Source organism: Crocodylus siamensis, chromosome 3, assembly GCF_052110815.1.
Source record: "Crocodylus siamensis isolate JL-2025a chromosome 3, ASM5211081v1, whole genome shotgun sequence".
NCBI classification, from domain to species: domain Eukaryota; kingdom Metazoa; phylum Chordata; order Crocodylia; family Crocodylidae; genus Crocodylus; species Crocodylus siamensis.
Window position 1 is genome coordinate 81,812,312 of NC_143397.1, and position 15,052 is coordinate 81,827,363.

A 15,052-nucleotide genomic window follows, 5' to 3' on the forward strand; every position below is an offset into this window, starting at 1 on the left:
GGGGCTCTCAATCACTGTGGCTGAAGCTATGCCACTTTTCATAGAACTGGGAAGCTCTGGGTTCCCTGATCCAGTGCAGGTTTAAGCATATTGCACTGCATTACATATCCATTGAAGTACAGACTGGATCCAGGGCTCCTTCATCCCAGGTGAATTATTGAGGAACATTCCCTCTCTCTCTCTCTCTTTCTAGTAGCTTCAATGTCAGTTGGATCTTAACAGAATGACAGGAAAAGCCTATGATGTGTCACAATGGCTTTGTAACTTGCTCCAGTTCCCTTTACATCTGAGGGATAGCCAGCATGGGTTTGTTGCAGGTAGGTCTTGCTTGACCAATCTCATTTCCTTCTACGACAAGGGAGAAGAAATTGATGTCATATATCTCGACTTCAAAAAAGCCTTCTATCTGGTATCCCATGATCACCTCTTGGCGAAACTGGCCAAGTGTGGCCTTGAGTCCACCATGATCCACTGGCTGAGAAACTGGCTCCGTGGTCTGACCCAGAGGGTAGTAATTGATGGAAGTCAGTCATCATGGTGCCCTGTGACCAGTGGGGTACCCCAAGGCACTGTCCTTGGACCCATATTGTTCAACATCTTCATTAATGATGTGGACACTGGAGTCAGAAGCGGACTGGCCAAGTTCGCCGATGACACCAAACTTTGGGCAAACCATCCACACCAGAAGACAGGCAGGTGATCCAGGCTGACCTTGACAGGCTCAGCAAATGGGCGGATGAAAACCTGATGGTGTTTAACACTGAAAAATGCAAGGTTCTCCACGTTGGGAGGAAAAACCTGCAGCATCCTTATAGACTCGGCAGTGCTACGCTGGCTAGCACTACAGAAGAAAGAGATTTGGGGGTCATCATTGACCACAAGATGAACATGAGCCTGCAATGCGATGCTGCGGCTAGTAAAGCGACCAAAACGCTGGCTTGCATCCATAGATGCTTCTCAAACAAATCCCGGGACGTCATTCTCCCCCTGTACTCGGCCTTGGTGAGGCCGCAGCTGGAGTACTGCATCCAGTTTTGGGCTCTGCAATTCAAAAAGAATGTGGGGAAGCTTGGGAGAGTCCAGAGAAGAGCCACGCGCATGATCAGAGGTCAGGAAAACAGACCTTATGATAACAGGCTGAGAGCCATGGGGCTCTTTAGCCTGGAAAAGTGCAGGCTCAGGGGTTACCTGATGGCCACCTGTAAGTTTATCAGGGGTGACCACCAGTTTCTGGGGGAACGCATGTTCACCAGAGCGCCCCAACGGATGACTAGGTCGAAAGGTCACAAACTCCTGCAAGACCGTTTCAGGCTGGACATAAGGAAGAATTTCTTTACTGTCCGAGCCGCCAAGGTCTGGAACAGCCTGCCATCAGAGGTGGTTCAAGCACCTACATTGAACACCTTCAAAAGTAAATTGGATGCTTATCTTGCTGGGATCCTATGACCCCAGCTGATTTCCTGCCCTTCAGGTGGGGGGCTGGACTCAATGATCTTCTGAGGTCCCTTCCAGCTCTAATGTCTATGAAATCTATGAAATCTATGATTCTCAAACAGATACACCAGTGAACATTCAGACAATCAAACTTTATTGAATCTTTTCTATGGCACAGACACCAAAAGTTATCAGTATCCTTTTAAAATCTCTTTGTAAGGAACAATGAAATATTATTGGGTCAAAGTGGAACAATAAAAGATTACCCTACTCTAGAATAACTCAATGGTGGTTGGAGCACTCACTTGAGAAGTCAGAACTGTTGGTTCAGATTCCATCAAGCAGAAGAGAAATGTCAATGTCTCTCTCTTGGATGAGTGCTCCAACCACTAGGATACTCAGTAAAAGAATGACACTATCTCTTCCTCCTGTTGCACTGTTGGACACTTGAGTCCCTGAGACTCCTACCACATTAAGCCCTGCAGCAGAGCAAGACATTCCCCTGAATCAGTTGATCCTGACAGTGATTACCCATGAGGTACACATCTAATGCTTGGCACAGTCAAGACTTAATCCTAGGCATGCCCAGATACAGGCATGTAGGTCCCTTGAGGAACTGACTGGCAGAAACTTAGATGCCTACAGAATATACAATTTTACAGTCATGCAACATGCAAGAATGTCTTGTGATGCTCTATATTCTGAACTGAGGAAGCTTCAAAAGCAGAAAGACAGCATTTAGGTGCTCACATCCTTATGTGTATGTAGCCCTGAATGTACAGAAACCCATAAAGAGAATGCAAGTTCTATTAGCCTGTTCTTTTCCTGGAGCAGCTAGTCAGTCATAAAGCAACAGTCTCGAAAGACACAATACATAGCAAAATGTATTTCCCTGAATACAATATGTGCTTTTTTTTCCAAAAAACAGCTGCTAGAAATTGCAATGTACAATATATGCAAGGAACATAGTAAAAATTGGGCAGAAGTGAAAGTAAAATCTGTCTGACTTGCACCGAGCAGAGCACTCAGGAGGCTCAGCTACCCAGTTACTTACTATAAGATTTTTTGTCTTTGGTGTATGCAAGATCTATACGAGAAAATATGGTAACTCCTCTCACACAGGCTAAGTACAGTCAAAAAGCCTGAGGCTGAACTGATTCAATCTAGGCTGCTTTCTCTGAGCTGTGGAGGTTGAACCGATAACCATTCAGTTTTCAATTGGGAAGGCAGGGGGAGGTCTGCACTGACCCAGGCCAGTAGGTGGGGGGCGCTACAGCTCATCTCCCAGCCTGCTGGCCATTGCCAGCCCAGTCAAGTGTCCCAAACCCCTGCTGTCCCCACCACAGGGGGTTAAGGAGTAGGGTGGCCATCACAGAGGATAGTATTGATGCAAAACCAGATGGTTTTCATATTGTGTTGAGAAAAATAGAGGACACAAAGGTGTCGGGTTTTGTATCAATAGAGGACAGAGTAGCAGAAAACTGGAATGTCCTCTATGATGGTCACCCTATTAAGGAGCCCCCTGTGTCAGGTGCTGGCCCACCTTGGGGGAACCTCTCCCTCAAGAAGTTTTCCTCAGCCTGGGGTCCCCAACCCAGGCAGCCCTGGGGAAATGAGGGAAATTCCCCGCCCAACCTTCCCAGCTGCTGACTGCTTCAGCTACTGCCACAGGAGGGAGGGAGGAGAAGTCCTCCCGACCAGGTGCCTGCCCATGCAGCCCAGCATGGGGGCACTGGGGAGCCCCTGCCTTGGAGGGCTTCCCCTACCCCAGCCAAAGGTCCCCCAGCCCTGGGCAGCCCCAGGGAGCTGAGGGGAATTCTTCCTCTCCTCAACTCCTTGATATAGTTGCTGCAAGTCTCAGGGATAACCCAGGGAGCAGAGGGAAATGCTTCTGCTCCCCTGCATTACTTTGGAAATCAGACTCGCAGCAGCCAAGGCAAAACCAGCCGTGGAGGAGCAAGAGAATTTCTCTCTGCTCCCTAAAGCTGCCTGGGACTTGAAGAGGCTGAGGCAAGCAGCTCTGCCAGGTCAGGAGGGCAAGAATTCCCCTCAGCTCCCTGGGGTTGCTCTGGCCTGGGGTGGGGGCTGCATGGGAGGACTTCTTTTCCCTCCCTCCTGTGGCAGCCGCTGAAGCAATCAGCAGCTGAGAAGGGGGAGTGGGAAGGGCTGCTGGGGTCTGAAAAGCCCTGACCAGCAGCGTTCCTTTTAAGTTGCGCAGTGTGTGCGCCTGGCAGCACAGCATGAGCATGCCTGTGCAGCCATACATGCCATGCAGCTTAGAGGGAACAGCAATCTCTTCTCTGAAATTCTTCATCCTGGCTGACCCTATACTTTAAAAAGAATCAATTCTCCTCTGACTGGATTCTAGAGTGACTTTTAGCATTAAAAACTCTCTCTATAGTTCTATTTACCCAATTTACACTATGCATAACGGCCTTTCCAAAATGCATGCGAACACCCAAAAAATCATTCAAGTCCAGAATCTTGACAGTCCCATGCAAAAAATAAAATTCTGGATTCAGTTCCCAGATCACTGTGATTGTACTGAGATGAAGCTGTCACATCAAAATTGGATACAGGTACTTGTACCTGAACAAATGGGACCATACCAATTAATCTGATGGAAGTGCACTTTCTAGATACTCTGACACCACAGTGATGACTGCAGGATATATTGCATATTAATATAAGACAACATCAGATAAAATCGCATACCTATCAATTGCATTAATAATCTGTTTCTGCTTCCACAAAAGTAAAAAAAATCACTGACTGCTGGAAGAATAGGATCAGTCCTTCCAATGCAAGTTAGTAACAGTACATATAATAAAAATGTGCATTTTCCCCATTTTAAACATGTGTTATAATAATCAAACCACTTTTAGAGACAGTCTGTTTTATTAACACTAAATTAAGCATAAAGACTTGCAAGAGCTAACACCAAATTTGTCAATTAGGTAATTGTTTAGCAGTCTTGGCTTAAGTATAAAATCTCTGGCAATACTCTTTATTTATATCACTACATGTATAAAAGTTAAAACTGTGAAGTGGGAAACTCTGAGACATCTTAAAGCCCGGTTAAAAATAGTTCATTCAAAATCAAATTTTGTTCTTCAACATTAAATGGAGTTGGTTAGTTTGCATGTAAACACCTGTTCTTTGCCACAGAGAATCTAAACTACTATATGCAATAGCCCCTACACTGTTAACAGTTAATGGAGACTACCTTTAACCAGATGGCTGAGGCCTGTTCTTTTGAAGCAAAGGAATCTTTTTTCAACCCTGTAGCCTTGAGGTTCCAAATAACAACACACACCACTCAAGACAACACTTTTTATGCAAGGTTTAATGTTCTTTATACAGGAAGGGAAGTATCTCCATTTACTAACAGGGAAATTGAAGCACAGAAGTGAAGCCTGACTGGTTAGCACTCAAGCTGGAAGCAGGATCAGTTTTCTGATCCCAGTCCTCTGAAATGGTATTGTGTACAGCACAATAGAAGCCTTACATAGTTTCATAGTTGGTAGGGGCGGAAGGGACCTGAGCGGATCATCAAGTCCAACCCCCTGCCACGGGCAGGAAAGAATGCCGAGGTCAAACATGGCTATAGGATGTGTTATATTATTTATTCACTTTCATTTACATAAGCAATCAAAGGTTGTCAGGGAAAAAAGAGATTTTACCGAACCACTGCAAGAACATCTTGAAATCAAGTTGTGTTCTTTTTGCCTTCATGATCTACAGAGGCAATACTGCTGTCAACAACAGAAAAAGCTTTTCTCTCAATTAATGAAGATGAGACTTAGAAGAATCAGGAGGAGAAAAGATCATTATGATAAATACATACACACACACAAAAACAAAGTGTGTGTGTGTGTGTGTGTGTGTGTGTGTACACACTGGGGTGGGCAAAATTTGGCCCATGGGCCAGAGAACCGTGGGACCAGTCTATCCGGCCCGTGGGGCCCCTAAAAAATTTAGAAAATTAATATTTGTCTGCTCTTGGTTCCTGTCAAAAATTACAGGAACCAGAAGCAGTAGGACTCAGGGGAAGTCGGGCAAGCTCCCACAACAGCAGGGTCCCCCCAGCCCCGCCCCCCAAGCCTGCACCGGTGCAGGAAACTCAAGTACGGTGGGGGGAAGGGGAAGGCAGGGAAGGAACATGGGGAAAAGTGGTCCTCCCCTGCCCCACGGCTGGCACTCCCTGTTGCAGCCACTCACAGCCCGCGTGGGGCTGTCCTGAGCAGGCACAGGCCGCCCCACATGGGCTGTGAGCAACTGCAGCAAAGGGCACCGGCCACAGGGCTGGGGAGGACTACTTTTCCCCAGCGCTCAGCACCAGCTCGTTACCTGCCATGGAGCAGGGGGTCGGGGCTGCATGCTTCCCCCTGCCTGCACCATGGGGCTGAGGGCACTGGGAGTGAGTGGGAGCATGAGGCCCACACTGGTGTCCCAGGGCCAGCTCTGGCAGGGCCCAGAGCAAGGGGGCAGGAGCACAGGGGTCCCAGCTAGCAGGGGCTCTATGGAGCTGGGCCAGCTCCACCCTCTCCCTGCTGGTGCAGCCCAGCCTGGTTCCACAGACCCCTGCCAGCCTGCGCCCCGCTCTGGGCCCCACTGATGTTGGCCCTGGGACACTGGCCCCAAGACATTGGGACACTGCTCCCAAGATGGTGACCAGGGGGCAGGGCACCTGTTAAGGGATGGGGCTACCCATGTGGCTCTCAACAGCTTGCCAAAACTGGGTAAGCAGCCCTCTGCCAGAAATAATTAGCTGCCCCTAAATTATACACACATAAGTATGTGTGTGTGCATGTGCGTGTGTGTGTTTATATACACACACGTGTGTGTGTGTGTGTGTGTTTATGTATACACACATATGTGTATGTATATATGTATGTGTGCGTCTGTATTTTAGGGGTAAGCCTCAATCTGGCCAATGTACAACTTTAACTCAACTGGTTTACAAATACACTGTAAGAGTATGTACCCCTCTGAAAAAATCCAAGGCCCACTGCTCCTCCCATGCTAGACAACCTTAGGGTTGCCCAAAGGTTATAGAAATGGAAGATGAGCTAGAAAGCAAAGGAATGAGAATGATTGCTTACTACTGATGCTGGAGGCCACGGGCAGCCTGAAAACTGTCCCAAGAAAGAAAGAGCAAATATATTCTATACATTCCCTGTGGATTAGGAGGCTAGCACCTAAGCAATGCAGAAAGGGAAGAGTATGTTTGCAGGGAGTAGAAACATGGAAAGAGATGTAGAAAATGTACAAAGGGTGTGATGAGGAAGACAGGTGCACCAATGTATGGTGAGAGATGGCTTCAAGAAAAATGGACTTGGTGGGAAGGAAACCATCCAGGTAAGAAAAAATGAATTATGGAGTTACCAGAAGTCCCTGAAAACACAAAACTAAAATGAGAACAAAAGAAAGAAATGAAAAAGGCAGGAAACACATGTACAATTACTATACATGGAAGTTTTTATAACACTAGCCTTTTATTACATTGCCTTCAGAACAAGGAAGGTTGTTAGGAAAGGATAGAGATCTGCTGATCTCCTAAGTGGAAAAGTAAGAAATCAGGTGCACTGACTGGGATGCATGCCAGGCAATTTTGAACTTTCCAGGGCCAGTACTATTACTGTAAAGTGCTTTAGAAACAATTTTTAATTACAATAAAAAGTGCTCAGCACCTTTCAAGCGTATCAGCACTCATGAAAGAACTGTATTCTTCTGTGAACTGTCATGGATTATGTAATTTGCCAGTTATGACCATGTGTTACACTGAAAAGGTGGTGCCACCACAGCTCTCTACTGCATCCTGTAAAATGCAAGCATTTTCAAACACTGCCATTTTGAAATCCATTTCTTTCCAGCCCATAACAACATTTCCAAGACTAGTGATTTAAATGGTCAAAAGAGAAAATAAGAGAAAATTATATATATTTTTTAAAAATGGGAAACATGAACCAGCAAATACCTGAGAGAGAATCAGTTGTCCATGAAACTTCTGGACAAATGTTCTTAAAAATGTAAAATACGTAGCCTCTCCTATTCTTCTTGCTAAAGATCGCAGAAGAAAATAGCCCTGAAAGAAATCATGCCAAAGACAACAATTAAACTGTTATTTAATGAAGTGTTTCTAACACTGATGGCAGCTTTGACTAGAAGTCAGTTTAGCACTCTCACCTTCAAATAATGAACCTGCATGAAGATTTTTTCTGCTTTGAGGCCATGTTTGATAATAGATGCTCCAGACTCACTTGTTTCTCCTGTATTCTCTTTTTTGGGCCTAAAAAAAAAGTTGGATAAGTGAATAAATAACTGCTTCATTGCAAACTTTCAAAACATGACAGTAACTTTGCTATCTTCAGGCACTCCTCCATAGTGCATTAATCTGTGCTACTTTGTCTGAGTTGGCAGTTAAATGTAATTATTACAAAAAAGAAGAAGTGAAAAGTAATCTGCATCATTTTAATGCAATTTTGTGTGTGGCTGCACAAACAACTGAGACTACATAGAAAGTCAGTGCTAAGCTGGTGTAACAGTACTCACTCTTCCCTCCCAGACATGACATCATGCTGCTTGGCATTCCATTAAGACATACTACATAGGACAGCAGTGTGACTTTATGAATAAAGGGAGGAAAAAAGGAGATATTTGAGAAGTGGGGAAAAGGGAAAAAAGAATAGTGAACTCATTACACCCAGCTACATAGTTTTACTTCTCATACCTGAGCACTGGCTTAACAGCTCACAAGACAACACCTGCAAGAATGAATAGCCTCTTTCATCTACACGTAACATACTTCAGACAGTATAAACTTTAATTTTGTCTTTTCTTTGATTTGTCATTGTGTGTGCATGTTTAAAGACAAGCAACCAAAATTTTGAAAGAGACAGCCTGCCACACACAGCCTTGGGGTTTCTCATCTAGATAAACAGCAATACCCAGAACAAATTTAAATTTTAGAACTGGATCTTCAACTTCTGAAGTTCAACAGGCAAGTCAGAAATCTACATGTGTTATAGTACTTAAGAGCCCTATAAGTTTAACTATAAAGGGAAAATTAAGAAAAAATTATTCAAAAAATGGTTTTCCTCCTCTGCAAATGGTATCTCCTATATCAGACACACAGAACTGAAGAGCCCAGTAATTCTCACTCCTCTCAGCATCTCTTTCCAGATGGTATCTAGCCAAGTCACCAGGTGGCTGAAAAGTACAGGACTCCCTCAGGAGTCTACCTACATACCTGTGAAATAAAACTCTTAGATTCTAAATGTGTATTTACTACTTCTGAAAAGTGCCAAACTAGCAGTTCTGGAGAGTACTTTTTCCCCCTGCTACAGTACAGCAACAGCAGAGGCAGCAGCAATATTAGCTGCTTCATGTCTTACTATCCACAGGTCTCTAAAGGATCAACACTTGGGATCAAATGTCAATACCTGTATAAACCTAGGATTCTGTGTTACAGAAGACTTTTTCTCCCTTGCGCTTATATAATAGTTTGTTATTGCAGGTTTGCCCAAGAGTGGTGAGTGCGTGTGTATGTGCGTATCATATTCACATCATTAGAAAACAAACATGCAGTCTGAAATTAAATGAGAGAAAGGAAGTATATGCATCGTTTATTTTGTAATAACCTTGATAGCATCCCTTCAGTGTGCTGTATTATGCTTTTAGAGTGAAAGTCCCACTTTAAACAATAAGCAAAGAAGAAGAGGGAAAGAAAAAATACATAACTTGGGATCCGTTTCTTCAAGACATTATTTGTAGTATGGATCTCACTGTAGGTGACTGGGGGTGTCTTGTACAGACATTTAGTTTCTCCTGGGAGAGTGGCTGCTCTCCCAGAAGAAACCAAGGGTGTACAGATGTTCAAGTATTTTCAAGGAGAGTTTCTCCATAGGGAGTGAAGGTCTGGACATGCTGTGGCTTCTCTCAGAAGAGAACATAGTCTTCCAGCATTCCCTCTCTCTTCCTGCCCCCAGAAAGGCAGTCTGCGGCTTACTGTACTCTGTTGCTCCAGCAGAGAGAGGAACACACACACTTCACAATCTCTTGCATCGTACTGCACGGAAACGCAGGCTGACCATGGGTAGTCAGCACCAGCCAAGCAGGCTTGCCCCATGCATTGCAGCCATCTGTCACCAGGCAAAATAAGGGAGCCTACAGATCACAATGAGATGTGTGCACACGGTCTCCCCTGGCTGTATAATGTCAGCACAGCAAGCTCTCCACTCTACAGGGCCTCAGCATTCAAATGTCTGTACATATGGTACTGTGTAAATTTCTCTACCAGAAGAACAAATCTGGAAAATTCTGCTAAATTAATTGAATGTGTACATATAGCCTGGGTGCCTGAGCTTTATGCCCACAAGATTGGGATCTTTTGAAGGGTTTTCAATAGGAAAACACATATGCGTTCTATCTCCTCATGCACAAGGACATAAAGATCAGAGCAATCAAAACCATCCCTCAGTGCCATCATGTTTTAGCAGGCTGCATGCTGAAGACTCTAAAAAACTGGGATGAAGTGGAGGTTGTTATATGAACAGTAATAAAATATCCCAAAGAATCAGAAGTATCTCAGCTAAAAGACTATGAGATACCCCAGAAGATTCTTCTGAGTACAGCTCCTAAAATATCCAGAGTACATAATTTCTTTTTACCCAGTTCCACATGGTGTTCAGGAAGAAAACAGTAATTCAAGTACCTAATCGTACTCCAAGACAACTGTAGGGATGAATTTAGGGCAAGATCTCAAAACAGTCTCTGAAACATCATATAAGAAGGTTCAGATATAAGGACGTGGAGTTAATTCACTGAACTGCCTATCTAAAGAAAAGCCATCAGGAAAGACAATCTTGAAGACAGGATGATACAGGAAGCATTCTAAAAGCAACTAAAAGAAAAGCACTATGACACTTGGAAGGGATACAACTGGCATCTCATTCAGAAGTAGGCTCTCTTACCAGGGAGTAAATATGTAATAGTACTTTGAGAAATTTCCATGCTGTCTGGTATAAGAAGATTAACTATGATTATAAGACAGATGATTTCAGAGTTGGCAGTCAAAAACTGTGATGCCACAGCTACCATGCTCCCTCAGTAGAGCGCAGCTCTACAGTTACGCAGCAGCATAAAATAACCATGCAGACTGTGCAGTGCAGGCTGCTACTGTGTCATTATTTAGCACATTCACTTTTGGAAGTACTAAATGACAGTGCAGTAACAATGGCATAGTAGGGGCATGTGTAGACGCACCTATAATGTTTTAAATTAGGGATGCACTTGGTAGCCGTGTTGGTTTGATATAAAAAGACATAGGAAAAACTAGAACTCTTGGTTCCAAAATTATAACAATTAGTAGACCAACTGGGAAATGGCAAGAAAATTGTCCTTTTTTGGAAATTTGGAAAATTTCAGAAGATGCCGAATTTTAGCTGATTTTGGATTTTAAACTTCATCGCAGAAAAACAAGAAAGATTTTTGACCTCCCTGCCTGCCATCTGACACCTCCAGGGAAGGAATTCTACCTGATCTACACATGAAAGAGCTACTCAACACAACTCACAAAGACTTTCTCATGGACCCAGAGGACAGTCTTCCAACTTCAGCTCTCTCTGTGCAAAAATGAAGTTTATTTCCTACCTATGGGGACTCTTCACCATCTTGTACCATCTATACTTTTCCCAGAGCCTGATGAAGGGACTTTGATCCCAAAAGCTTGCAAAAAAGGACAATTTTCTGGCGATTTCCTAGTTGGTCTAATAAAAGGTATCATTTGGGAACCAAGAGTTCTGGTTTTTTGTACGTTAAATTAGGGATGCACTGATAAAGATTTTCTTGACCAATATCTATTTTTAACTAACCATATCAGCCGATGCCGATTTGATAACCCATTTGCTCCAGTTAAATCAGTAGGGCAGGGAGCAGAACAGAGTCATTGGTGCCTTGACCAGGGTGCATGTGGGTGGAGGGGTGGCCCCCAAGCATGGGGGGACATGTACCTCCCCAGATTTGTGCACAAAGCAAATGCAGGCTGCTTCTTACGGTGGACTCAGGGCTCTCTGCTCTGCTGCCTTTCCCTTGGGAGCCCTGTGCTGACCACACACTCCCTGCCCCTCTGGCAGCAGTCAGGGTGGCAAGTTGTGCCCCCCACTGCCAAGTGGGCAGGGGACACATAGCCAGTGAAGGGCTCCTGAGGCAAAGGCAGCAGAGTAGAGAGCCCCAAGCATACAGTGGACAGACTGCATCCGCCCTCACTCCACTCCACTGGCTCGGGGATTTCTGCTCTGCTGCCTTTGTCCTGGGAGCCCTGTGCTGGCCACGTGCCCCCTGCCTGCCTGGCAGTGGGAGGCACAACTCACTGCCTCCACTGCTGCTGGGTGGGCAGATATGGTGCAGATATGGCATGGGGCTCTCAGGGCAAATGCAGCAGACCAGAGAATCCCAAGCCCACAGGAAGCAGCTTGCATCCACCCCATTCACAAATCTGGGGGGGGCACATGCCTCCCTCACAGGATACATGCACTGGCAAGGAGCTGCCACTCCCTGCATCACCCCCCCCATTCCCTCTGGACAAGCTGCCCATGACTCCATCCCACTCCCTGCTCTGGCCCTGGGGTCCCATGCACCGCCCTGGCTAGGCAGCACCCCCAGTCCCTGCCCCACTCCCTCCCTCACCATAGGGGTCTCAATCTGCCCACCACAGCCCTTCACTCCCCCATGCCCCTTCCCCTCTATAGACGTACCTGCAGGGAGCTGCTCTCCACTGCCCAGCTGCGTTCCTGGCCACATGCATGCATGCAGCCATGCACATAAACATGGAGCCCCCTGTGTCTCGCTCTCAAGCAGGACTCCTTGCAAGCTAGAATGCTGCCCACGTGCAAGGGGAAACCTGCCATTTTCTGAGGGAACTCAGACATCCAGGGGCTCTGGCCCCATGGGGGAGTGGGAACTCCGGTGTCCAGGGCCCTGGCCAGAAGGCATAATTATGGGTAAATATTACTGGCTACAACAGCCAAAAAAAGCCAATAGTTGATAAATGTATATTTCCCTTTTATTGGTGCCGATCCGACAGGCAACCAATATATTAGTGCCTTTATTATTGTATACCTCTATTTTAAATCCAACATGCAGTCAAGATTCTTCAATATTAGAGTCTCTAGACTGTATTGGGCAGTCTAGATCTGGATCTGTGATATCAGATCCAGGCACTCTGAAAACTGGCTGGGGGGTTGAATAATTATCTACAAAACATATTAAATAGACTGATTCAGTAAAACTGAGTGTGGCTCTCCCTTGACAGATCTCAGATATACAAATGAAAAATCAGGGAAACTGTTGGAAAAAACACAAAGGGAGTCTTGATTCTATGCCAGAAAGCATCCATCTAGTAATATGCCCATGCTCACTCCATTGGAGAGAAAAAGTTCTGATTCTCTGTTTTGACTTGTCTTTGCTGGTAAACTGGCCCACCAATCATTACTTTCACGGTGACCACTCATGGTTGAGCAACTCTCCATTAAATAGTTGGCAAAAATACCAGGTTCATAATATTTTAGCTTTCTGGTAGAAGGATTATGAGTTCACATCTCCTTGTATGTTCCTGTAGTACATTGCCATTGCACTGAATGCCAAAACCTAGTCTATGGAATTTCTTAGAATAAGAAGGGGTGACACACAAGCAGGCCTGTAACTCAGAAGGCCATCATGTTTATAGGAAGATTCGTGCCATCCAGGTCCCTTCTATCTGGCAACGGTTCAGATGGGTTTTGACCTGTTCCTGAAAAAAGCCTAGTGAATTTTTCTCAGCAAATCACTTATTTGGTGAAAAACAGTTTCAGAACAGTCACAACATCATTCAAAATTCTGGGTCAAATTCAATTAACAGTTTTGGCAAAAATAAATAAATAAAAATTAAAGGATTTTGGAAATGCTGAAAATGCTAAGACATTTCTAGAGTGAAATATTTTAATTGCAGGCTAGATTCAGAAGTAATCTTAGGTGCCTATAACAAACCAAGGAAGAGAAGGTGTAGGTAGTGTTGGTGCTGCTGCCATGTCCCCCTCTTCTCCTCTACAGCCCAGTGATTAGGACGCTCCCCTGGAACACACTGTATATAAGAGGTCCAAATTTCCTCCTTGCTTGATTTGGAGCAGGGACCTGAACTTAGGTCTCCCATTTCTCAGAAGAGTGCCCTAACCATTAAGTAACAAGTGGTCTATCACTCCCATTGAATCTATTTAAGTTTGCATAAAGTACATATACACTGGAGAAGTTCTTGTCCTCACCCTAGTGAATACACTAACAGGTCCACTCCCTCTTGGGCCCGATGAATATTTAAGTATTTATATATTGCTGTGTTAATATATAAATGGTGAACCTGATGGTGTTTAACACTGAAAAATGCAAGGTTCTCCACCTTGGGAGGAAAAACCTGCAGCATGCTTATAGGCTCGGCAGTACTACACTGGTTAGCACTACGGATGAAAGGGACTTGGGGGTCATGTCTGACCACAAGATGAACATGAGCCTTCAATGTGATGCTGTGGCTAGCAAAGCAAGCAAAACACTGGCTTGCATCCATAGATGCTTCTCAAGCAAATCCGAGGACATCATTCTCCCGTTGTACTCGTCATAGGCGACTCCATCCTGAGAGGTACAAAGGGCCCCATCTGTTGCCAGGATCCCTTGACACATGAGGTCTCCTGTCTGCCCAGAACAAGGATTCAGGATGTGATGGAAATGATCCCGGCCATTATCTGGCCCACTGATTACTACCCCATGGTACTAATTCATGTGGGCACTAATGATGCAGCCAGTGATCATCTGATGAAAGACTACCATGCTCTGGGGGGCAAGTTAAAGGGGACAGGGGCACAGGTGGTCTTCTCATCTGTCCTTCCAGTGAGCAGACGTGGACAACGCCATGAGACCTGCATCAGAGAGGTCAACTTGCACCTTCGGGAAATGTCCTGAGGCAGGCTTCGGCTTCTTGGACCATGACCCATATTTCAAGACGAGAGACATGTTCAGGTGGGATGGGCTTCACCTCTCCCCCAAAGGTAAGCATGTGTTCTCTTTCATGTTGGCTGATCTTCTCCGGCGGACTTTAAACTAGGCTCGTTGGGGGAAGGGGAGGATGAGGTCGGAGGGAGCCTTGGAACACCAAACCAAGAGTCGCCCACAAGAACAGCCCAGCCAAGATTGACGGCGAGCACAAGAAATACCCAGGTAAGAGACCTGAATAGTGCTGGAATTAGGGGGGAAGTAGTATGGGGAATAAGCAGGAGGAATTTGCCCTCCTGCTAGCTAACATAAACCCAGACATAGTGGGGCTCACATGGTGGGATCCAACACATGACTGGGCGGTGAACGTCAGGGGCTACAGGCTGTACAGGAGGGATAGAACAGGGAGGAAAGGTGGGGATGTGGCACTCTATGTCAAAGAACAATTCACATCCTCAACGACCAGCACTGGGTCAGAGGAGGGGCAGACTGAAGTGCTCTGTGTCAGAATACAAGGGGGTCGGGAAAAATGGACTTAACGGTGGGGTCTACTACAGACTACCCAACCAAAAAGAAGAGCCAGACCGGGAATTCTCAGGTC

The 15,052-nt window shown here is 45.3% G+C and overlaps 1 protein-coding gene across 8 annotated transcripts in view; it reads right to left on the minus strand.

The window, feature by feature from the left end:
- The window catches only part of AOPEP (aminopeptidase O (putative)), a 323,793-nt gene that overhangs the window by 154,340 nt on the left and 154,401 nt on the right, over positions 1 to 15,052 (minus strand). For all 8 annotated transcript variants that reach the window (XR_016441254.1, XR_016441255.1, XR_016441256.1 and 5 more), the window contains exons 8-9: positions 7,624 to 7,726; positions 7,415 to 7,522 (exon numbers count right to left, since the gene is read on the minus strand). Coding sequence is in view for 5 of the 8 variants with exons in the window: in XM_090038607.1 (XP_089894733.1) it covers positions 7,415 to 7,522; positions 7,624 to 7,726 (211 nt within the window). In the remaining 3 variants the exon portion in view is untranslated. The remainder of the gene's footprint in view (positions 1 to 7,414; positions 7,523 to 7,623; positions 7,727 to 15,052) is intronic.